This window comes from Zalophus californianus, chromosome 7 (assembly GCF_009762305.2).
Source record: "Zalophus californianus isolate mZalCal1 chromosome 7, mZalCal1.pri.v2, whole genome shotgun sequence".
Taxonomy (NCBI): Eukaryota; Metazoa; Chordata; class Mammalia; order Carnivora; family Otariidae; genus Zalophus; species Zalophus californianus.
The window spans coordinates 122421026-122445324 of record NC_045601.1 but is presented as its reverse complement, the minus strand read 5'-3'; the positions used below and the strand labels follow the sequence as shown (position 1 = coordinate 122445324).

The following is a 24299-nucleotide window of genomic DNA, read 5'->3' as shown; positions in this document are numbered from 1 at the left end:
GAAAGTCCATCATTGCAAAGATCTGCTTAGTAAGGTAAGGAGCTGTTAAAAAACTGAAATTAGTTCAAGTCTTTGACCGATAAAGGTTTACTCTCCCCGCTGTTAATATTCAGAGAGATGATTGCTTCCTTTAGTATACTTTAATTTAGTAATCTCTCTCTTCTATAAGAAAAGGAAGTGAAAAACTGAAGATCAAATTAGCTAGGTATCATAAGATGACTGCTTTTGTAAAGGGTCAGTGGAATAACTTGCGGTCACAATGAGGTCATCAGGGAGAGTCCCTGGGATCCTGTTATCTACACCTGTTCTTGTGCTGCTTCATTTGATGGGGAAGCATACTGCTCCATTTCATCCCAAATGCTGAAACAGCCAACTCCATCATGAAGCTTCACCGAAGCACCATGTTCAGGAAGCGTTAGTGCTAAGACTTTTGATCATCTCAAAGTTATCTCCTTGAAATGTTGAGACCTGCAGGTGGATTTTTTTTTCCAGGTGTCTCAGCAATGTAAAAGCCATTTCCACAACCCGAATCCTGGAAAACCCAGCGCTAGTGCCCACTTTCCAGAATGCTGAGCAAGCAGAACACACTGGCAGCAGCAAGCGGAGGGTGACGGAGGAGTGCTTCACCAAAGAGGACAGCAAAAAGAGCAGAATAGATGTAGCGAGTCCAGGTGAAGAACACACATTTAGAACACAGGAAACCAGACAAGCCCAGGGGGGCTTACAAGGCAAACCCTTGGCGTCTGCTGGAACTAAGACCTCCAGACAGCAAGATCTGGTGGCCCCATTGGGTAGGAAATGGTTTTTGTTTCAGCCTTTTAAAGCTTCTTAACCTTTTCCAGCAAGCATTTCCGACTAAATTTCACTTAGCCTAACAGCCTGAAGGAGACAGAATGCCATACTGATGCCATTTGTGTATGTAATTCAATCACTTTTTTTTTTTTTTTTTTTTGGTCTGAAGAGATGAATGCCACCAAGAGAATTCTTTCATGACTTCTTTCGTTTTCAACATATTTATGGTGTGAGAGATGAATGTCTATATCAAATCAGATTCCCGGAGACTTCTATTATCTAAAAATATTAACATTTGGCAGAGTGCCTAGCACAAGATAAGTGCTCCAGAATTACATGTTGAATACATTTAAAGTTCTGAAAGCAAAGTTATTATCTACTCACCTCCCCTTGTATCCTTGTATGCATGTAAGAAGCTGCATGCAATAGATGCTTAAATATGGAATAAATGGGGAAATGAATAGGCTCATGGAAAGCAAACCATGGAAAAATAAAAAGAATGCTGGAAGAATATTACTGAGTTTGGGTTTTAGAACCAATCATGAGGTGGACTAGAGTTAAAACACTTAGACCGGAGGGTGGGAAGTGGGAGAAATTTGAGAGCTGTAGAATATGTCCTTAGCCAGTTTTACTGGTTGTTTTATTTCCAGCCAGGAAAAATTCATCTTTCTGCCTTAAAAGTGTCTTAAATAAAGGCTAAAATATTTTGCAAAGTAATATAGAATAATAGCAAACATTTCAATGACATGAAGTAACTCTTCATCTTTCTTTGCTTTAATTAAAATAATGGACCTTACCAGTGGTGCTTTTTTTTTTTTTTTTTTTTTTTTTTAATGGATCAAACACTTTCTTATCTTAGAACTTAAATCGTTTCGGGCTTGGGAGAATTATCTGTATGGACTGTTTGGGGGTTGGAGATTTTCAACTATTGTGACATTTCTAAAAGTTGTCCTGAATATGGTATAAACCACAGTTACATGGTCCTGACATTCTTTCTGAAAGATGTCAGGTGTCATCTTCATGAATTACAGACCATAATACGAGATAGAAACATATATTCTCTGGATCACTAGGAATAAAATAGATGGCCCATTTTGTTTTATTCTGAGGCCCAGTCTGGTGCCAGAAAGAGGTCTGACTGCTTCCTCTCACCATCTAGATGATGTCTCGGCTCCTCCTGCCCCGTTTAATCACCGTATCGTGACAGCCAAACAAACAGCCATCAACAGCTTTTATACCGTGAGCAGAACGGAAATTTTAGGAGGGTAAGTAATGCTCAATTTTAACATGCTTTCCACAAAAGAAGAGCATTTTCAAAGAGGCAGATCCTGAGGATTGCATAAATGTTTGCCAGTCTTGACCCGAGAACCAGAAACATCATAAACAAACATTTTAAGAGATTTTAAGCATTTCTGAAAATCGCTACTGATGTCAGAAAGGTTGATGTGGTGACAGTGACTGAAGTCCACGTTTATTATCGGCTTTGCTTCCCATGTTGTAATGTCTGAAAGTGGGAGAAGCCCCAGTGAGTCATCAGAAGGTTTAGAAGCTGTCCAAAACTTGAAAATGGAGACACAAAATGTAGGAATGAGTGAACAACACCGAGTATTTCTTGTGGCATGTGTTAAATCTTTTTTTATCATTGTTGTTGGTTTTCCATTTATGTTGTTACTGTATTAATTACTATTATCCATTTTGAGTGATTGCTTCCGTCCCTGAAGAATTTTTTTGAAGGACGTCTAAATGCACACTCTCTCCCTGAAGAAGGAAGAGTACAGCCCATCAGGGACCGAGTTTATTACTGGGGGATATTCCTTCCTTTTCTATGACAGACACAATCCCCCTTTGATATCTTGTGATTTAAAGTCTAAATTATAAAGTTTACTACTGTCAGCATATCTATGTGAAATAGCAAAAGGAAGCAGAACATTTATACTGCTATACACAAAAGCTACTTACCAACACATGGAAAATATGCATAGCAACTATAGTGCATGTTTCTGCATTTGGTCATTGGGGGTGTGGTCGCTATTTGTGAAGTCCCTTCTTCCTCTTCCTGCCCCATATTTCTTTTGCCTGCACCTCGGGGAACCCCCTGCATGCTTTCCTCCTCAGCCTGCTGATTATAGAGAGCTCCCTTTGAGACTGTGAGAAAGGGCATGAAATGAAAACCTGAAAAATGAAAACCCTGAAACATGAATAGGTGCCCTGGGAGTCTTTAGTATTACTGCACGTAGTAGCTCATTTGGGTCGTCAGGGACTTCAGTGGCAAGCCAGCAACTGTTTCTCGGAAGGAGAATAGTTATTTGCAGAAGACACTTTGAGACAATTCCCAGGGCATTTTCTTTTTTCTTTTCATTTTTTTAAAAGATTTATTTACTTTAGAGAAAGAGAGCACAAGCAGGGGGAGGGGCAGAGGGAGAGGGAGAAGCAGACTCCCTGCTGAGCAGGGAACCTGATGCGGGGCTCCATCTCAGGACCCTGAGATCGTGAACGGAGCCGAAATCGAGAGTGGGACGCTCACCCACTGAGCCACCCAGGCAACCCCAGGGCATTTTCTTCATCAGTAGCCACATGTGAGGTGCCTGGGGCTGTGTTCACGGGCTGGACATGGTGGTTGGAATTAAGGTCCTCCCTTGGCTTATGTTTATGGAAATGTCATTCTCTGAGACCAATCTGTTTGTGCACAGATGTGGCTGAGTTGAGTGGGACCTCAACTCAGTCGGTCACCACCCTGCCTCTGTCAGTTGTGGCCACCATCCTCACCTCTGCAGTCCTCCAGGAATGTGGGGGGGCCTTAGGGTCACAGTGTTGTTCAAGAAGCTTCCCCTTAGCCCCCTGCCATGATAGCCACATCGCATAAGCAAGCACCTGTGTTCTACTTTACTAAATCAGGAATCAAAGCAAGAAGTCACGTTTTAAAATTGTTCACGAGTGTGCATTTTGACATGTGATTACATGTGTAAGAAGCTGTCCTTTAAAGTGTATAAAAATTTATATCCAAGCTAAACCGTCAAAAATCTCATAGGTGATTATGTAATATGTATTTTTTATTTTATGTATCTGTATGTGATATTGTTATTACTTTATTTATATGCAGTTTCCAAAAATAATTTTACATGCCTGATCAACAGACTGTATTGTTCATACGCTTACAAAACCTAACTTATTCCATTCACATGGATTCAGAAAGATTCTATTTTTTTCTATAACAGAAGTTCTTACTCATTCAAACCCCAAAAGAGAAATGCCTGTGACAGGGGCGTCTTCCACTTGGCCCCACCTCACGCTGCACCATGTCCTCTTCTTCGGCAGGGGGCGTTTTGGCCAGGTTCACAGGTGTGAAGAGAAAGCAACAGGTCTGAAGCTGGCGGCCAAGATCATCAAGACCAGAGGCACCAAGGATAAGGTAGAGTCCGTGCAACGTGGATCTGTCCTTGCCATCAGCATCTTCACTTCGCTAAAGCATCTTTCCTTCTTCTCAGGATGAAGTGAAGAACGAGATCAACATCATGAACCAGCTGGATCACGTGAACCTCATTCAGCTCTACGACGCCTTTGAGTCTAAGAATGACATTGTCCTGGTCATGGAGTAGTACGTGTTCTCCCCCTCCCCCACCCCGTACTCCACCCCTCCCCCACCCCGTACTCCACCCCTCCCCTGCACAGCTGCACGCAAGCATGATTACGCTCTGTCCTGCTTCAGAAGCTGGTAGATCCGTGCTTGGTGCACTTCTGACTCTGACCGGCATGTATCAGACAATCACATCAGTTTCAGAAGGAAAATTACCTAGGAATACACATCTTCATGTGTGATTTTACTGAGAAGAAGTAGAATGACACGCTAGACATAGCTTTATATCTAAGCTATTGTGTCAAATAGCCAGCCTAAAGATTATTCCGGTTAACCTGAAGGAAAGTGATTTTTGAACCACATTTTTTTTCAACCTAATCATTAATACACAGTTCGCTTCAAACTCTTAATAACTGGGGCTAAGAAACTTCCATTTAAATTCACTTTTATAAAAAATTAATAAGTAGTGAGAAAGTGAGTAGTTCTCAATAACGCTGAATCAGTATTGTGATTCGGTTCATTCTTTCCCCTGCTTGGGGTTTTGTTTATCATCGTGCAATAGGAATTTGGGATAATAAAAAGCCTAGTATCAGAAGCACATAGGAGCACTTTCACACTGAAAGTAGTCTGAGAAGACCCCGTTTGACCATCGCTTGGTATTTGGGATTCCTCTCCCTGCCTTTGTAGGATCCTCTTTATCTTCCATATATGTTAGGAAATGGCAGATGTGGACTCATTCCAGAACTGCAGCCATGAGATGACTGGGACCTTGAGGTGTTCCGGTTGTGAAATTGATGGTAGTTAAAAGAAGGGCCTTCAACCTAAGCATCATGTAGCTGAGATAGCGACGGAGGTGGAGAAGTCACTGGGCACACACACCTGCTGGAAGAGTTAGAGGAGCTTAAACACGTGGCTGCTACTCCAGGAAGTAGCCGTGTTCACGAAGGAGTCATACTCAGGACTTGACACCTCTTCTCTCTGCAGCGTGGACGGAGGGGAGCTGTTTGAGCGCATCATCGATGACAACTACAATCTGACCGAGTTTGACACCATCCTGTTCATCAAGCAGATATGTGAGGGCATAAGACACATGCATCAGATGTATATTCTCCATTTGGATCTGAAGGTACAGCGTGTTCTGTTTGGTATGAAACCCCTTCCACCCTCCCCTCCTGTGGATCAGTGGGCCCCATCAGATACTATATGCCAGCTTGGGGAATTTATGCTGTTATGAGGTACATATTCGGGAATTAATGAAAACCTGGATTCTTAGCGTCATCTCCCCATTCCTGGCTTCCGCCACCCCCTAATATTTGCATAGCTCCACCTTCAGAGACTACTATTCAGATTCTTGTAACTTGCCTGTGTGAAAGGGATCCACATGGGAGATGCTTTCTCTAAAAGTTTAGAATTAAAACCACCACCACCACCACCACCACCACTACCACCACCACCACCACCACCACCACCACCACTACCACCACCACCACCACCACCACCACCACTACCACCACCACCACCACCACCACCACCACTACCACCACCATGGTATCCTTGCTGTGTCCCTCTCATAAAATCCTCCCCCACCTTAGGGAGGATTTTAGCTAACTCAGAATTCGCTCGTGGTAGCCAAGTTTTCCAGCTCTCCCGGCATCCCTAGCAGTCTCAAACTCTTTTAGGAGGTGCTGGACTTTAGGGATTTGTTTTTCTGTGGGCATGTTAGAACACTGAGTAGAAACCTATGGCAGAATGGGATACAGGGCAGCCAGAAGGTCGGTGCTAAAATGCTTAGGAGCTGAGACGGGTGGTGGGGGTGGGGCTGGCACCACTCTGGGCTTGGTGGAGAACCTATGTGAGCAGTGGGGAGCCAAGCCACCTGCCTTTCTCCTCCTATTTAATGACCCTTCCCTTTTGATCTCTCTCCCATTATGAAGTGCCTAGAATTGGACTATACCTAGTTAGAACCAGTGAAAGACCCAAGCTCAATAAGTCTGATTCAGCTCTAATATCAGGACTAAGTATCATAAATTGCCTCTTCTTGTGTGGCACAATCATTTTCTCATTTCCCTGTTTGCACAGCATGACCGTGAGATAAAATATATATTCTCTATAACATACCCTCTATTGTAAGTCATCGGGGATTATAGAGCTAAATAAATTTAACTTCCTTAAATTGGTTTCCATGGTCCTCTCTTCTTGTAACTTAGCTTCCCTCACTGCCTTGATTTATGTGTGCTACCTCTCCCATCCATGGGGCAGGAGGAAGTGGTATATAAAAGACAAAGTCAGAAGTTGAAAATCATTAGCAAAGCCCTTGGCTTCGGAACTGAGTTTGATAATGTGTATTTCCATGGAGCATTTTCCTTGAGTGTAGATATTCTGCAGATATCCCTAAAGGGATTTGATTGGCAACTAAAACTAGGACCTGACCTATCGTAAGTAAAACAGCTCTGTATGTGGCTTCATAACATTGACTGAGGACTTGCAATGGGCAATTTTAGTTATGGTTTGTAGGTAAAGATAATAGTAATTGTGGCAGCTGGATGGGTCATTAAGGACCACTCATCCCTTGCAGAAAGCTCCTTGGAAGGAAAAGGGCCAAAAATATTAAGAGTGCTTGTCACCATGGAGGGGAGATTATAGGTGACTTAAAAATGAAAAATGGTCTTCTTTATATTTTTCTGTGTTTTGAAAATCTTATTGAAGAATATGCTTTCATTTCATAGTTAGAAAAAAATTAACTTTTTAAAGTGCCCTCAAAGCTGTAAACACATTTTTATGTCATAGTAGTCTTTGAGAATCAGACAGCTTTATTCATATCGATCAGTTATTTAAGCATGAAACCACATATTCTTATAGAACATCCACTTTATCAATAGCTTTTACTCATAGACACCAATTTTAGAGATATTTTAGAAAAGGGCTTCCAAAGACCTTATGCCAACCAAATGGTCCATTGAATGTTGGTAAGGAGACTCTACATCATTTCATCCATTATTTCTTAGTTTCTGATCTCATTTGAACCTCCTCTCCACCCACAGGCAGGGGAGGGACAGCTGTGATCCCACATAAATGATGGGACATGAGATCCTGAGGATTCAGCAACTCGGCTAAATGCACCCCAGCTCTGAGGGATGATTTGGCACAAGAGCTTGAGAGTTCCAAGCAATTCTTTGAAAACTTTATTTCTCTTTTATGGATGACCTAGACTTTAAATCAAATTTCCTATTTTTCTCAGACCTCAGTTTTTCTGACTAACAAATACAGGCACACTTGTAAGACATTCCATAAATACTGAGTTGCAATGCTACTATCCACGTTTTCTCCCTCTACACTCCCCCCAAGTCTGTCACCTTGACAGAGAGCAAAGTCTTAACCAGAGTCAAACTCCAAGGGAACACTTAGTCAAGGGTTTGGGCACTGAGAACAAACTCAGTAAAACTTTGGAATTACTGAGAATGAAGAATGAACGAGAGGGAAGTCTTCCTTTTACACATGACTTTCTCATAGGTTAAGTGCAAAGGGAAAATCTGGAGGTCAGGAGCGTTCATGTTATATTGCATACTTGGTGTGACTGTTTAAAGGAATCAGGCCATTTCTCCTGGAACTCATAAATCTTTGGGAAAGACATTCCTCCAAGAAGGGGAAATTCATACTTAATAATTTTAGAGGGGCAGATGTCAAGTCTGAGACAGCCTCCACCAGTCCGTTTGGAAGGTACTGAAGCAGGCTCCTTGTCTTCCCTCAAAGAGGCCCCTGCCTGAACTCACACATTATGGTAAACTGCAGAACCAGGGAGAGGGACAGGCAGGGTAATGCAAGGTTGGCAGGGTACCCACAACCTCATCCACCACAAAATTAAAGGAGAAAATACCCACACAGACAAGCCAGACCCAAAGTGAAAGGCCTGATATGTTTTTCCTGAGCATCGTTGTATTTTTAGTTGTGGTTCGAGGACAATTTGAGTGAATGATGGTTGTTTTCATTGCTAATGTGTCTCTTTCTCCTGGCAGCCTGAGAATATCCTGTGTGTGAATCGGGATGCTAAACAAATAAAAATTATTGATTTTGGATTGGCCAGAAGGTATGTGTATTTGGACATAGGTATATGAACGGAGGTAGTGAGCATGATGGTGCTTTTCTTTGCAAAGATAAATCTGATATACCTCTTGGTTTTAGACTCTCTTTTAGAATTAACTTGACAAAAATTATATCCCAGCCTTACCTTGCTGACTTTGGAATTGGAATGTTTAGAGGTTTCTACAGTGTATCCAAGAAAAAAATAAGAAAACTTAAAAATCTCATACAGTGAAGTTATTAAATTTGAAGACATTAATTTAGAATTTATAAGTTTGTCTTAGTCTTTTATATGTGTTCTATCTGTAAAGAGAAGGTTTACTTTAAAATTGAGTAGTGTAAATGAAATTGCAAAGGGCTCTGGTACATATAAGCTTCTTAAGTGAACAAAGAGTTTATATGTGGACTTCAGTACATTAATGGTGAATATAAAAGGGATACAAATAATTGCATTTCATTTATTCATTAATATGGGCTTACTCAAGCCATTGGCATGTCAAGGATTGTATCAGTTTTCTTTTCGTTGTGTTCTAGAATTCACGTGTTCTAATTATTCTCACTGGCTTTCCCCACCACTGTTTCAGATTATTAAGGTTTTATAGTATGAATTATGGCTCTTAAATGCCTGGAAGTTTTTTTTTTTTTTACAAGTTTTTAACACTATTTCCTAAATACACAATTTCCTTTAAAGCCTGTGTATTCAAAATTTGCTGTGTGGCTGAAGTTATTTTGTCTTATAGACTGCATCTTTTCAGTTTCTACGATTGTTGATGTTTGATTGACCCTCTCCATCCCTCCACTTTGTCTCCTGAATTCCAGATACAAACCCAGAGAGAAGCTGAAGGTGAACTTTGGAACTCCGGAATTTCTTGCCCCTGAAGTTGTGAACTATGATTTTGTTTCCTTTCCCACTGACATGTGGAGTGTGGGCGTCATTGCCTATATGCTGTAAGCAGATCTCCAGTCTCTCTGACACTTACACACAGGCATAATAGCCCAATTTAGGTCTTTTAACAAATAAATAACACCGTGCCATGTTGAGTCATTTTCTAGGCTCTGTGAATCCTGTGGGTGAAAGGAGTAAATTCTTTTCCTGTGCATCACCTGAAAAAGTAAATGTATGACTACTTGTAATCGCTTTAACTGTTAGGACACCACCGAATGCCCTAAGAGTAATTAAAAAGCAACTTGTGTCCTGATCTCCTAAAAGACGAAGGCTAGCCTTACTCCTCAGGGTGACCCTTTGGTGTTGGCCATCTGAGTGTGTGGCAGACTTTAGCAGCTATAAACGCTTTAAAAAGGAAGTTGTGCTCTCCTTAGAGATTTCATATTTTAGGGGGGCTGCTGACTCCATGGCGGCAGGTGTTTCATTAGGGGCCGGGGTGGGGGAGCAAAGAATTTTCCTGATTGCAAAAATATATTATAAAATTACGTTTAATTATCAGGTTATTTGACTTCTCTCAGTTTTAAATGACAGAACCGAGAAAAAGCAACCTCTCTGTAAAGGGTTTGAAGCTATTTAAATGAGACTCACTCTGGCTCCTGTGTCTTACAGACTGAGTGGTTTGTCTCCCTTCCTGGGTGACAATGACGCTGAGACCCTGAACAACATCCTGGCCTGTAGGTGGGACTTGGAGGATGAAGAATTTCAGGACATCTCGGAGGAGGCCAGGGAGTTTATCTCCAAGCTTCTGATTAAGGAGAAGAGGTGACCCAAGTTGGTTATGGGCTCTGGAAGAAGGAGGGATAATAGGGAAGCATAGGCTAACCACAATTCATGGAAATAATTCCCGAATTCTCTTTTTGATATCTCCAATGCCCATGCAAATTTGTAAATGGAAGGAGTGTGATGCTCTTGACCTTGTTTACTAAGATCGTGGACTGGTTTGGTCAAGAGGCTTGAAAGGGGCTACAAAAACTTCCCTGTTTCTGCCTTTTGTAATAAGGCTCTAGAAATTAGGGGCTCTTGCTGGGCCTCAAAATGAAGGGTTTGGGATAAGTTATTTCCATAACCCCTTTCATATCTACAAAGCACATATCCGGTTCTGTGCAGCTGAACACTTAACTATCATTTCTTTTGAGAGCCTACTGTGGACCAGACAGTGCCAAGTGCCTTATAGACCTATCTTTTAACCCCCATCCATCTCCAAGAGGTGGGAATTATCATTACTATTTTATGGATGAGAGTCTAAATAGTTTTCCCAAGATCATATGGCCAGTCAGTGGAACTGAGCGTCAAACACGTCAACCTCCCCCTAAGGCTGCCCACTTAACTGTTACATATTACACGGCCTTCTATTTTCTGTCATGCTAAAACCACGTTAGTTCAAAATTCAGCAGATGGAGGCGCCTGCATGGCTCAGGCTGTTAAAAGTCTGCCTTCGGCTCAGGTCGTGATTCCAGGATTCTGGGATTGAGCCTCACGTTGGGCTCCCTGCCCCCTCCCTCTGCCCCTCTCCCTCTGCTGATCACCCTGCTTATACTCAGTCTCTCTCTCAAATAAATACATAAAATCTCTAAAAAAATTCAGCAGATGAAAAAGAGTGACCTTGAAACATAAGGGCTTGCATTTTAGAATTACAGGCCGGGGAAGGACATTGTGATTTAGTCAAAAACCGTTTCAGATGGTTTTATACCTAAAATGTAAAATGGTAAATGGTGTTTAAGATTTTCAAGGCCAACCATACTGAGCCTTGCTTCATTGTTGTATTATCTTTATGGCTTTTAAGTTATTAATAAACGTGACCGTGAACAGATGGGAGGGTGTATTTAGGGGGAGGGGATTAAAGAAGCAACATGGGTCTGGAGCAGTACCTGACACCAAGGAGGTGCTTTATCGACAGTCTGCCAGGAAATGTGTCTGGGGCATTGAGAACACATGTGTAAAGTCCAGACCCTGCCTTTAGGTAACCCATGATCTAAGAGAAGAGGTACGTATTTTTTAAAAAGATAGAATACAATGCAGTTAATGCAAAGATAGAGTTTATTGAAAAGGGTCAGTCAGGACTGCATCCTAGAGGGTAAGGAGGACTTAGCCAGGCAGGGGGTGTCAGTGTGAGGAGAGGGCACTGCCCAGACATGGGTTTTATCTTTAATGGAAAGGCACAACAGCTGATGTTACTATTATTATTATTATTATTATTATTATTATTATTATTTGTACACCACTGAACACCAGATGGAAAATGTCAACTCTATCACATCTTTGGTGGGTGAGATCTACATTTACTGAGAATCTATTCGACAGATACACTTTTATGTGTTATCTGATTTAATACTCTGGATTAAATGAAGAAACAGAGGCTGAGAGCAGTCAAGCAGTCATGTGGTTAGCATGGGGCAGAGTCCTAGCCATGCTTGGTAGCCTCCAGCGCCATGCCCTGCCCACTCCTTTGGTCTGAGGGCTTCACTAATATGATCATGGAGTAAATTTCTGGGTACAAAAATAAACTCGAAATTCCATTAAAAATTAATTATTAGTACTATGTTATTGTTAACTTTTTAATAGTCAGCTTTCAGAAGTTTGCATTACAGTGAAGAAATAATTTTTTGGCACGGTCAGCTTTTGGAATGCTTCTGGGAATCCAGTACTGAAAATTCATGATATTCAACAAAACAGCACTTCCATCTGAAGTTGGTGGAGGTCAAGAGTTTTAAAAAAATTATATCTGCCTGTTTAAGGTCCTACTAATGGTGATGTTGTCACCAAGTTACTAGACTTTCCTACGTGGATTAAAGTAAAGGGTTATCATCTCTTCAAATCTTATACTTAAATGTTTATATCTGATGAAACAATTTTACTGACTCAGTCTACAGACTGAAGCTCCATGACCGTTGGAAACTACTTTCTTGATACTGTTTCAGAAGTAGACTCCAGATTGTTGCACTCACTTATAGTTTTTATTTTGAAAGGTTATTTGGTTTAATGTGATAAATGTTAGAACACAAGACAAAGTTATAAAACTTGGAATTAGAATATAATAAAATCTTTATAATTCTTTCCCATGTTATTTTTTTAAATTGTATAAATGTTTGCTAGCTCAAAAGGATATAGTTTCTTTGTAAAGGTATCTAATGAACTCTCTCTCAGTACTTATATTAACTTTTCATCTATTTAAGTCTTCAAAACCTTTTTTTTTTTTTTAAGATTTATTTATTTAATTTGAGAAAGAGAACAAGCGGGAGGGGGAAAGGGAGAGGGGAAGAGAATCCCAAGCAGACTCTGCGCAGAGGGTGGTGGAGCCTGATGTGGGGCTCAATCTCACGACCCTGAGATCATGACCAAGAGTTGGTTGCTTAACTGACTGTGCCACCCAGGAGCCCCCCAAATTTCTTAATTCAAAAGTTAGTGATACATATTATTCAAGAGTTTTAATATATAAATCACTTTTGCAATTATCAAGAATCATTTAGCATTTGGCTCTTGCAATAGTTAAGTGTGCATTTATTTCTCCACTGACTAATAGAAGTTCAATTCATGAAGCTCAAACATTGCATGAAAAATGGTTACTTGTATTGGAAAGTAGATGTTCAATTATGAACAAGAATTTTGAATTATTTGCCTCACTTGTCTTACTGCTGTTGTTACCCTGACTGGATTTGCTGGTAACCTATAATCATCAATGATAGTTCCAGAGAAGATAGAATTGCCTGTGAATTTGACATTTGGCCATCTGGTCTCCCAAAGGCAATGGCCAGAGCTCAGGTGAATGACAGATTCAGGCCTCCTTGGTGTGTCTCTGCTAACAGCCTTTCAAATTTCCCTTTAGTTGGAGAATAAGTGCAAGTGAAGCTCTTAAGCACCCTTGGCTGTCAGACCACAAGCTCCACTCCAGACTCACCACACAGGTAACTGAAGCTTGTTGCTTTTCCTCTCCTTTTCTAGCCAAACTTTGTCTTCTGATGATCAGAGGCTAGAAGCATTTTAGCCTCATATGGGGTTCTAATTCCATCTCTCACAGCCTTGCAATCTTGTGCTAGTGTTGAATTGCTTAAAATGCTTTTATTGAGCAGTTTGTAGGTTTTTTTTTTTAATAAATGCTTCTTATGTTGTTTAGGAGATATTATTTTCAGCATAACTATTTATTATGTTTATTATTCAATCATTGTACTCATTATAAAATAAATTACATCACTGTACTCTGTGCACACACTTACACACATATATAGTCTAGGATATATAAATATACAACATTTTGGAGAATATAGGTTAGTGTACATTCAGGATAAATACGTCTCCTTAAAACAGAACTTGGGATGTAATGTATGGTGATTAACATAACAATAAGAAAAAAATTTAAAGAAAACAGAACTTGGAATTTTAACATTTATGCTTACCTGGTTCAGTCTGCTCTGGCACCAAAAAACTGTAATACTAAGGTTGATCCAGATAGTATTATAAATATATGTGAAGGAGACTCTTACCAAAGACAGAATGAAGATGACCTAAATACTTGTGGTTTTTTTAATCTTTTTTTTTCAAGTTTCTATTTGAATTCAAGTTAGTTAACATATGGTGTAATATTAATTTCAGGTGCAGAATTTAGTGATTCATCACTTATATTCGATACCCAGTGCTCATCACAACGAGTGCCCTCCTTAATCCCCATCCCCCATCTAGCCTATCCGCCTGCCCACCTCCCTCCGTCAATGCTCAGTTTGTTCTCTATCATCAAGAGTCTGTTTCCTGGCTTGCCTCTCTCTCTCTTTTCCTTTTTTCCTGAGTACTTGTTGACAATAATTGAGCCCACACTCTGCGTTAACTTCGTACAATAAAATCCCTAATCTACTCTATTGCCTTACTTGCCATTTATGTTCTGACAGCCGTCTGTCCCTTCGGCACAGATTCCTTTCCTAAGCTTCAGATCCATATATCCCCCTGTGTACTTGACATTTCCATTTGGATCTTCTCAGTCCTAAACTGAACTCATCTTCCCCACCAACCCTCGTCCTCCACCATCCTCCCAGAACAGCCCTCACTGAGTGGCCTCAAACAGACCTCCGGTCTTTGCTGTTTCCTTCCTCCCCTCCATCCTCCCATCTCATATTTAATTTATCTCCAAGTTCTGTACATTATTTTCCCTAATTATTTCTAGAATCTGTCTAACCTTCTCCAACCCCTTGGTTATCCTGACGCATGACACCCCTCATCTGAATTACTATAACAGCCTCCTCCAGACTTTCTCCACCCACATCCCTATGGATTATACAGATAACACAGAATCAAAAGTGTAACATTTAAGTCACTCAACTAAACATTTAGGATGTTTAACTGGCCAAGATATATAGAGAGGCAATAAGCAATCTCTGCCTTCAGGCCTCGTTGGGGAAGGTCTGACATGAGCATCCATTAAGATGGCGGCTGTCATGCCCAGGAGTCGTATGCGTTTGATACACTTTCATTTCCTCCATCTCTGCTCTCCATCCTCCCTCCTCCCCAGGGTTTTGGAATGGAGCTTTTTCACTGACCAACAAACCTTGGAATGACTATGCTTCAGGTACTCATTTTTTCCACATCCAGTTTTTATTGAAATTAGCTTTACTTCTAAATTCAGCATCAGTACTAAGTTTTATTTGTGTCTGAATATACCTTTCCTTGATAATTGGTACTGATGTCAAGTAAAAATAGACTTTTTACCTAGTTGGTACCTCACCCAGACTACATAAACTGCTTATTAGGGTTACCAACATATTTTGGGCCAATTTTCCACCAGTGTATTTTTATCCAAACTTATTGGTGTCCAAATACACTTTGATGTGGTAGGACAATATGGAAACCATGGCAGATAAATAATGACATTATACTCTTTAAAAAGTGCTTAAAATATTTTTAAAACCACATAACAACAACAAAAATCACCTTTTTGTTATTCTATCCAACTGTTGGTAGCTAGGTGAATAGATATTTCACAAATATCTATGAATGAAAAAAAACAAATTGCATTGTAGAAATCTAGTTAGTTATCATTAAAGTTATAATTATATGACACTGTGCCAGGAACTGTTCCAACTGCTTTATAAAAATTAATTCATTTAATCCACATACCAATTCTCTGAAACAGATACTGTTATTCTCTTCATATAGATGAGGAAACAGAGGATAGGGGTTAAGTACTTGTACAGGATCCCGCCAGGCAAAAATTATGGAGGTAGCATCTCAGTGTGGACAGGCAGGCTCTGGAGTCTGGGTGGAGTTTCATCACTCTGCTATCCTGCTGGATAATGGACAAAGGGGGCCTGATGATATTTCCAGAACTCTTTATGTACTGTAACTTTTTTGGTGTTACTGAAAGCCAGTATTCAAGCTTAATGTATTTTATTTTTCAATGAAATATTAAGACTGGATTCTTCCAGAAGATTCATTTTTGGTATGATCTTTTTTCCAATATGTTCTATAAAATCAGAATTTAACTTTATGTTGAGAATTTAAGTCTTATCCAAAACTATTTACTATTTAAATCGAATTTCTATTTTAAAAGTCTTTTCTGAACTTTTATTTATCTCTTTTAATTGTTTCATGCTTAAAAGTACTTACCATTTCTTAACCACTAAGCCTGCCTATAACCAGTCAGTAAATTTAAGGATTTTTTTCCCCCAGGAATTAAAGCCTGTAGCTCTCTGCCTTCTGTATTATGCTCTTACATTTCTAACCATCCATATATAACCCATCTTCCATCAGAAACAGCTCTCAGCTGGAGTGGAACAAAGCATTCCAAAATTACAAATCTGTTAGAACTCATCAAGCACTTACTGCAGACTTAATAAATGCTTTGGGCCTGGACGAAGGAAAACTGAACAACTATGACACTGTTTCTTTTCTGCCAGAACTAATAAGCCTCTACCTTTCCTTCCCGTTCCCAGTTTTATGACCTTAGATCATGCCCTTTTTCCAATTTACTGAACTAATAAAATACCTTAGAACATGATATTCCACCTCTGTCCGTCTGTTCTCTAATTCACCAAATCATTACTTCATTAATGTTAACTCTGATCATCTTACTCCTTCACCAAAAATTCTTCAAGCATTCCCCATCGTGCACACCAAACAAACCCACCCAGCAGTCCAGGCCTGCTCTGACATGCCCTGGTCTCAGGTGTCTGGTCCTGTCTCTGCTACTGCTTCTAGATCAGCCCAAATCCTAGCAAGTGCCTGAGACCTATTTTAAATGTCACCTCCTCTAAGATGGCCCTTCTCAATCCCCGAACTGGAGGTGCTTTCTCCATCTTCTTGGACTTCCCTTGTGGCACTTACGTACTCTTGGAAACTTTTGGAAGAAGCGACATCTTTGTCTCAGTCTTGACTCTCATGCTTTGTCAACATGAATGTTTGTGGAAATGAGTTTTGACAAAACACACACGTGTAAAAATGAAGTGTCATCAGATGCCAAGCTCTCTGTTTCTGACCTGAGAGGAAAGGTAGTGATGACAAGGGAAAGTGGGAACATGCTCGAATTGGACCCTGAAGGTGGGTCAGTGTATCTGTTAGAGGGTCTTGAACAATGTAGGCTTCTAGAATATCTAAGAGCATTTTCTACTCAGTAGCAAGTTATTGACTCTTTAGGTGTTCTCATATCAGAAGTTAGGAATGAAATGATAAAAAAAAAGTTCTAATCCTTCTCCAAATGTCTTCTGGTTTCCCTAGAAGAAGAATTGTTGCTCTAACGCAAAGAACCTTGTGACCAAATAGTCCATGGAAGGCACCCATTTGAAAGGTTGGTCTTGGGTCTTTTCCTAAAGAGTTGTTTTTGCAAGCCTTCAGAGAGAAAAGCAAGAAATAAGTCAAATATGTGTTGCACTATGTGGGAAGCAGGGTGGTGTTTCTGCTGAGAGGGAGGGCCCTGATTTTAGACTGCTGTGTGTGCAGCCTGGATCTGCCATTTTCTAGCAGAAAGACCTGTTGCCTGATTTGTGGGTTGGGAATAGTCTTACTTCCTATGCTCGTTGAGTGGCTCCAACGAGATAATCCAAGCAAAGCCTGGAGACCAGGGCCTGGCACTTAGAAGGTGCTCGATAATTAGCTCAGGAGGTACCAATAACTGAACAGGACAGTCTCCAGTAGTCCTCACAGTTGTGTGGGATCAGAGGAAGTATTTGTGTTTTTTTGTATTGTTGGGGAAACTGATCTCAGAGACTCCAAGACTAAATAACTCCCCCAAAGCTGTGTTGCTAGTAAATGGTAGAATGTGACATCTCAGGTGTCTCTGAATTTAAAGCTCATGCTTAGTTCTCTTCCCTGAACTGCCTACTCTTGGACCTGGAGAAACCACCACTTCATACAAAGCCTCTACCCTGCTTAGAATTTTGTCAGAATTCTTAAGATATAGTTTTACACATGAATACCTTTGATTATATCAATAAGCTAGCTTACTTTATGTTCTAAAGGAGAAGCCTAAAGCAGTGCCCTTGTTACAGAGGACTTTTAGAAATCCCAATATTTGTGTCCTTGTTGGGGGCCCATTTACCCTCCAGCAAGTCAGTTCTCTAATTTGGGGTGATAAGTCCATGGCCACTGTTGCAACTCAATTTTAACAAATGTGTAAGACTTATGAATCTGTATTCTTGCTGCCCACTGGTCTTTTTTATTCTGACTGGTATTTATTCTGGTCCTGAAGTTTTTCTTTGTCTGTCTTGTAAGCTGCCTTGAATCTTTCATAGGATAAGATCAGGCAAAAATAAATCAGTAAATCAGAACCAAAGTCACAGACCAGAGTTAGGAAAACATTCAGCCTTTGGTGCATGGGTCACTTACTTAGAAGTCTATCATTTATCTGGAAATCTATGAAACATCAACAGAAAGCCTTTGGCTTCCTACTTACAATGACCATTCTCATGTGTCAAAGTAAAGTTTTGGGGAAAGTAGAAGATAGCTTTACGTCTTGTGACAATGCAGAGAAGGAAAGGGCTCTCCGTGCTCCCAGGCCTGGATTGTTGGGCTCGCTGAGGTGCAGCCCAGCCTTCCCTCTGAGTGGTGGGCACCAGAGTCTGCAGGCGGCTCTCCCTGCCAGTTTCATCCACAGTGACCACAGACCTCAAGGGTTCGCCACAAACTGCATTCCCACATGAGCACTGAAGTCACTTTTGAGGCCTGGTAGGGATGAAGGCACTGGGGGACAGGAGGTCGCATTGCAACCTGTGGCCAGGGTCTGGCAGGGAAAGGATGAAGAGGGAATGACAGTGGGAGGGGGTAGAGTCCTTCCATGTCATGTTGGCGCTTTGAACCGAACACGATGGAGGATGGCGGCAGCCCAAGCAGTGACAGTTACGCAGAGGACAGAGACATGCGAGCCGGTCGCACTGGTGCTGTTGGATACCGTCTTGGTTGGAATTACTTAATGCGACCTTTCTCTGAGCGTGGCCAGGCCCGCCTCCGGATGGTCACTTGGGCTGGCTGACTTCCACTCTTCCGTCCCTCCGGCTCCAGCTGGCCACAGAAATTCACCTTGGTTGCACTGCAGGCGGGGAAAGAGCTTGTTTCAGGTCCATGGGATGTGGGCGCTTCCTAGTTTCCTTTTTTTTTTTTTTTCAAATTAAAATGTAAGCTTAAGATATTAACTCCTGAGAGCAGCCTCATTTGAGAAGAATTTTTTTTCAAATCATTTTTTATAGTATTTCTTGCCAGGATAAGATGGGGTTTTTGGCAGGCTCTGTTAGGAGTAAAACCAACTTTGTGATAATATTGATTTTTAAAATCTGGTGGTTGAAGATTATTCCTGTGGAAAAAGAATGACTTCCAGGCCCTATGAATAAGGCAGGATCCACAATGTAAATTGAGGCATATAAATCTCCTGCAATTTGTTAGAGGTTTTTTGATGTGTTGAGGAAACACTCTTAAAAATCCACCCGGGGCATTTCGTTCCATCTTCTGCCCACCTGTGAAAAAGAAGTTGCGGATACCTCCTCAGTTGCGCAGGAGTGATGTAGGGCCGCAAACAGCATGCGGGCCCGTGTCACCCATGGTCATAACGCAAAGGAAAACATTCCCACGCCTGCTCTGCGATGTCACTCTGATGCAGGGTCACCGACAGGACGGATGGTGTGGCGGAAAGCTCGGGGGCTGGCTCTGCTTCACATGAAACAAAGCGGCCTTGTCCTTGGTTTTGCAAATAGTATGAAAATATCTTGCATAAACTTGAAAAAAAAAAAAAACCCAACTCTGGTAAGCGTGGAATCCTGCAAGGGGTTTCTTTTCTTTTTTTTTTTTCCCTCTCACACACACACATGCATTATAAAAAATCATGTGTGGTTTTCCTAAGGGGCACAACCAACTAATTACAATTTTAAAAGCCCTGCTGAATTAACAAGAGTCATATTTTGTTTGCTTTGCAGGAAAACTGCTGCGGTTGCTGCTGCTTTGGGAAGATTTCTGGAAAAATCAGCAGTTCTGATGCCTTGACCCCGAGGATGACGGGTGGCCGTGGGGGGTGGGGGAGCCGCCGCACTTGAACTCGGAGCGCCCAGTTAAGGCGGATGCCTAGTGCTGTGGTCCTGGGAGTGCAGAAAAGCCCCACATCCCTTTCCTCACACCCCCACACCCCATGGCAGTACACAATTGGGAAGATGTTTCCCTGACATCTTGAGTTTTCAATGTTTATTTTTTTATTTTAGTCTCTGGGATAAGGGGTACCTGATTTCTGCTCTTTCTCAGCTTACTAGAGCAATCAGACTGGAGATTTATTTGAGACATTTAAACCTGGAGGATACATCGAGAGGGAGAAAACTGCTTCCAGTCCTTAAACTATGCCTTTCAAAGGGGTGATCATATCACCGGAAGAAAATTCTGTCTTTCACACCCTTGATCACTAGGTTTCTCAGACTTTGTTATTTTGATTTGGTCTGAAATCAGGTGAATCCAATTGATAAATAATTTGCTTTCTGGAACTTGAGCTGTCTTGGAATCCTGAGGCAAGAGGCATCAGACATCGTGTTTTCTGTTTCTTCTGAACTTTTGTCCCAGCTCATCAGTTTCTTCCGAGTAGTGATTCTACTTTCAAATGAGTGACGTGCATTTCACAAGGCACTACCCGCTCTCTTCTGACTGAGCATTCACACGCGTGAAATGCACTAGTTTTCACCAGTGGAGCAAGAATTACAACCTTTGGAAAAACCGTAACAGTTACGAGAGCTTTCCTCATGCTGCCATTGTCAATGAGAGAAGGGTCGTGTGCATCCCAAGGAAGGACGGTGCTTTGCTTCTAATGTTGAAATGACTTCGGAAGTAGCTCTCCAGGTTTCTGGGTAAATTCCAACATTTCTGAAGACCAATGATCTCACCTACGCAGAATCTCGCATGGTTCAGTGGTTGTGAAGAAAGAACATTCAGAAATCAAAGTGAGGGGAACATTCCTGCTCACTCTTTGGATATGAGAATGATTTCCAGTTGGAAGCTTCTTCTTGTTCTTGAACTTATGTGCCATTTCATTATGGATTTTTAATAATGGAAGTGAGCCCTACCGTATATAGCACAGAAAGGCACAGGGCCTCTGAAGAGTGAAACGTGGGTGCCATTTCTTTATGAAGAAGAGGCCATGCAGAGCCACAAGAAACTCATCACACAGCTAGCACCACGCTCACCATTCGTCTTCTTAAGCTGTCCTCATATTTCCCATGTCCTGATAACTCCTGTGATGAGATCAGCTATAAGGATGCATTTTTAGCTGTAAATGGTTCTAGGCTCCGATAGTCACCGTAGTCACCATAGCAATGGCCATATTAGTGAGGGCAGTTTTAATTGGCACTGGCTTTTCTCCGTTATTGCTTGTATCCACCTAGTGGGTCCTTCTAGCATGCCCGTGAATAACTGTATGTGCAATGTTCTTATTCTCATGTGCAAGGTAAAGGGGAAGTAAAGACAGAAGAAAATGTGTAATTTAGTTAAGACCACATGCCCATTTAGTGGTCGTGCTAGTTATAAAACTGACTCCTTTCTAACTTTGCTTTTACATTATGATGCATTTCTTTTTTCCTTTGGCGTATGCGTTTATTCAAGGTTGGTTTTCTCCTGGTCCTGTTATGTGACTATGCTTAAAATGTTTAACTTGGTTTCCTTAAAACACACACACACACACACACACACACACACACACACACACACACACAAAAAAAAAAAAACAACAACAAAACCCTGTGACTGAAGTGTTATATTACTGTGCTATCTTTAGCTGATGGTATTCACCGAGTCTGGAAAAATACAAGCCAGTGCATGCATTAATACTCAGACCGCAGAGAGCTGGCATTCTCTCAAATGCTAAATAAGACGCAAGGGTCTGATTTGAAACCCCTCATGGAAGGGTGTTTTCTGTCCTGTGGTGTGGACTCTCTACCGGATAGAGCAGGAGGTCTCTTGCATTCAGCTCCCATTCTGACTCACGTTGGCGGAGAAACTTTCACCGGACCCCAACGCACATGGGAGAGGCAGCTTAGGCCAAATAAAGGAATGATTTCTTTGTCAAATTAACCCACTAATGACCCTGCAGTCAGTGGGCGTGATTTTTTTTTTAAAGAGGTTTAGAAAGGAGACTCTACTTTAAAAATGGATCCCCTTTGAATTTGGAGTTAAATTTCCACATTTGGATGGGGAGACATCCCCCCGCCAGCAGGGTGCCTTTTATATGAGAGCTGAGGATAGTTTGCATTGCAGAGTTGATTATTACAGTTTAGAGTTACAGTGAAATGGGAGAATTTCCGTCTCCTGCTCATCCTGTTCCCTCCTTCCACGCCCCTGTGCGGCTGCCCCAGCAAGGACTGCTAACTTGGTAGATTGCCACTCTGATGGGAAAGGGGGCTTTGCACAGCGGAGAAATCAAACCAGATGCGCAAGCATGGACCAGAGAAGCTGAGTCTGGCGAGACTGGGGCTATTGTGATCAATTTTTTCCAAGAAGTCATTAGGATTTGACAGCCTGTATTGCTTCTCTGCCCTCCTAATGGACGTTATGGCTTCAGTCCTTGCATTAGGCAGTAGCCTTTTCTTTGGAAAAAGGCGGAAATTCAGCACTGATGTGGCATTTCCCACTGCCTGGAGAGAAATAAACCTCACAAAGGATTCAAGAAAAAGCATGCCCCCATTTGTCATTTGTAAGATACCAACACTTCCCCAGAACCTGTTGCTATTTACAAATCAGGGAGAAAAGAGCTCATGTCCCAGTCGGTGACATAAAAACATCTGAAATTGGATTCTGACCTGAACTACCTTGGGGAAAGTTTCCTAGGTTGAAATGGGGGTAATTCTCATGTTTGTTTCTAGTCTGACTTGCTATTATTTTGCTTTCTTTCCTCGAAAATGTAAATAGGCATGCTGCTATTGTTGTGGCATGCTTTGATGTGAAAGTGTTTTGAAAGATGTGTGAATGATTACATTGTCACCATTTTTATGGAATTTAGCATAGAATTTTTTTCTCGTTTTAAAATCAAAATACGTATTTGATATTAGGGAAATGAGGGTCTTATTCTTTATTTCATTCCTTTTTTTCTTCCTTCTGCTCCCACTACCCCTACTCTGGGCATGAGGCAAATGGTGTCAGGATGCATACATGCACTAGTCCAGTTTGGATGACGGACCAGCTGAGGGAACCTTATTTGGAAGGTCCATCTGTGCGAGTGTAGCAAGAGGGTGAGGCAGGTGTCTGTTCCAGGGCAATTTCAGCATGGGTGTAGGCTGCGCCCTCGCTGTGGCTCACTTCTCAAAAGCCATGATGCTCCCTACCTTGCTTTTGCTTTAGCTTTTTTGCCTTTTTTTTTTTTTTTTACTTCTTTCTCTTTTTCTTCAGTTAGAATCAAAGTCCATCTTCTTATCTATCACAGTGCTCCCGTAAAGCCTTTTTGGGATAAAAATGATATTTCCAAAAGGCAAATTGCTTGCTGTCCTAAAGGAAACTTGAAGCTGGATTATTAGACGATCAGATGTTCGAGTCCTGGATGAAGGTGACTTCCTTGCCTAGCATGAAGTCAATGGCTTCTCCCACTAGAAGTTCCACATATGTCTCTGAGCTCCATTTTTGTTAGGAGTGCTTTCCATAAGTGATCTTGATGTGGGTAGTTTCACCTTCCATGAAGGCTTATAACTCAACTACTACTTATTCAAAAGAGCAGAAAACATCGAATACCTGAGTGTTCCTATCTTGAATTGTATGTATTTTGTAGTTGTCTCAGCTGACGGATGGCAGTGAGTCGTTTCGATGAGGTTAAGTAGTGTAGGTAAGAAATAAGAATGGATTCGTAATGTGGTGATTGCACATGTCATGTATATTTTTTATTTCTGAACATAGTTTCATTCAGCTGTATTTCTTTACCTTATAAAGATGTATAACAGTCATATATATGTATTATATTGAAGAATAAACATGGACCTTATTTATCCTTTGGTTAATGAGTTAAATTATTCAAAGAAGTGGACTTGGTAAATGCAATACAAACTCTGTCCTTTATGATAAGTTCTGACGTGTTAAAAATCCTGTGACATTTAGAACCCAATACCTTAAGAATAAGGTTTTTTTTTTTTAAGATTTTATTTATTTGAGAGAGAGAGAGTGCATGAGCAGGGAGAGGGGCAGAGGGAGAAGCAGACTCTCTGCTGAGCAGGGAGCCTGACCCCAGGACCCTGAGATCATGACCTGAGCCAAAGGCAGACGCTTAACTGACTGAGCCACCCAGGTGCCCCAGAACCAGATACCTTAAAAGAATGATGCCACACTACTTATTTGGGGCTCCAAAGGCGTTCACATACTGGCTGGTCCCACAGTGGAAAAACAACTCTCCCACTTGAAAACAATGGTGGTTGCGATGTACCCGCACAGATTTAGGATTTTTTCTCCTATTAATAGAAAATATGGACTGAGATATATGTAAAGTGTGTAGTGCCA

At 41.2% G+C, this 24299-nt stretch overlaps 1 protein-coding gene across 1 annotated transcript in view; it reads left to right on the top strand.

The window, feature by feature from the left end:
• The window catches only part of MYLK4 (myosin light chain kinase family member 4), a 77957-nt gene extending 54264 nt beyond the window's left edge, over positions 1–23693 (top strand). Inside the window, exons 3-12 of the mRNA XM_027600943.2 lie at positions 1952–2057; positions 4108–4201; positions 4278–4387; positions 5351–5492; positions 8380–8450; positions 9263–9391; positions 9999–10151; positions 13213–13291; positions 17085–17154; positions 19769–23693. Of these exons, the coding sequence (XP_027456744.1) occupies positions 1952–2057; positions 4108–4201; positions 4278–4387; positions 5351–5492; positions 8380–8450; positions 9263–9391; positions 9999–10151; positions 13213–13291; positions 17085–17129 (929 nt within the window). The 3' untranslated portion in view covers positions 17130–17154; positions 19769–23693. The remainder of the gene's footprint in view (positions 1–1951; positions 2058–4107; positions 4202–4277; positions 4388–5350; positions 5493–8379; positions 8451–9262; positions 9392–9998; positions 10152–13212; positions 13292–17084; positions 17155–19768) is intronic.
• The last annotated feature ends 606 nt before the right edge of the window (positions 23694–24299 follow it).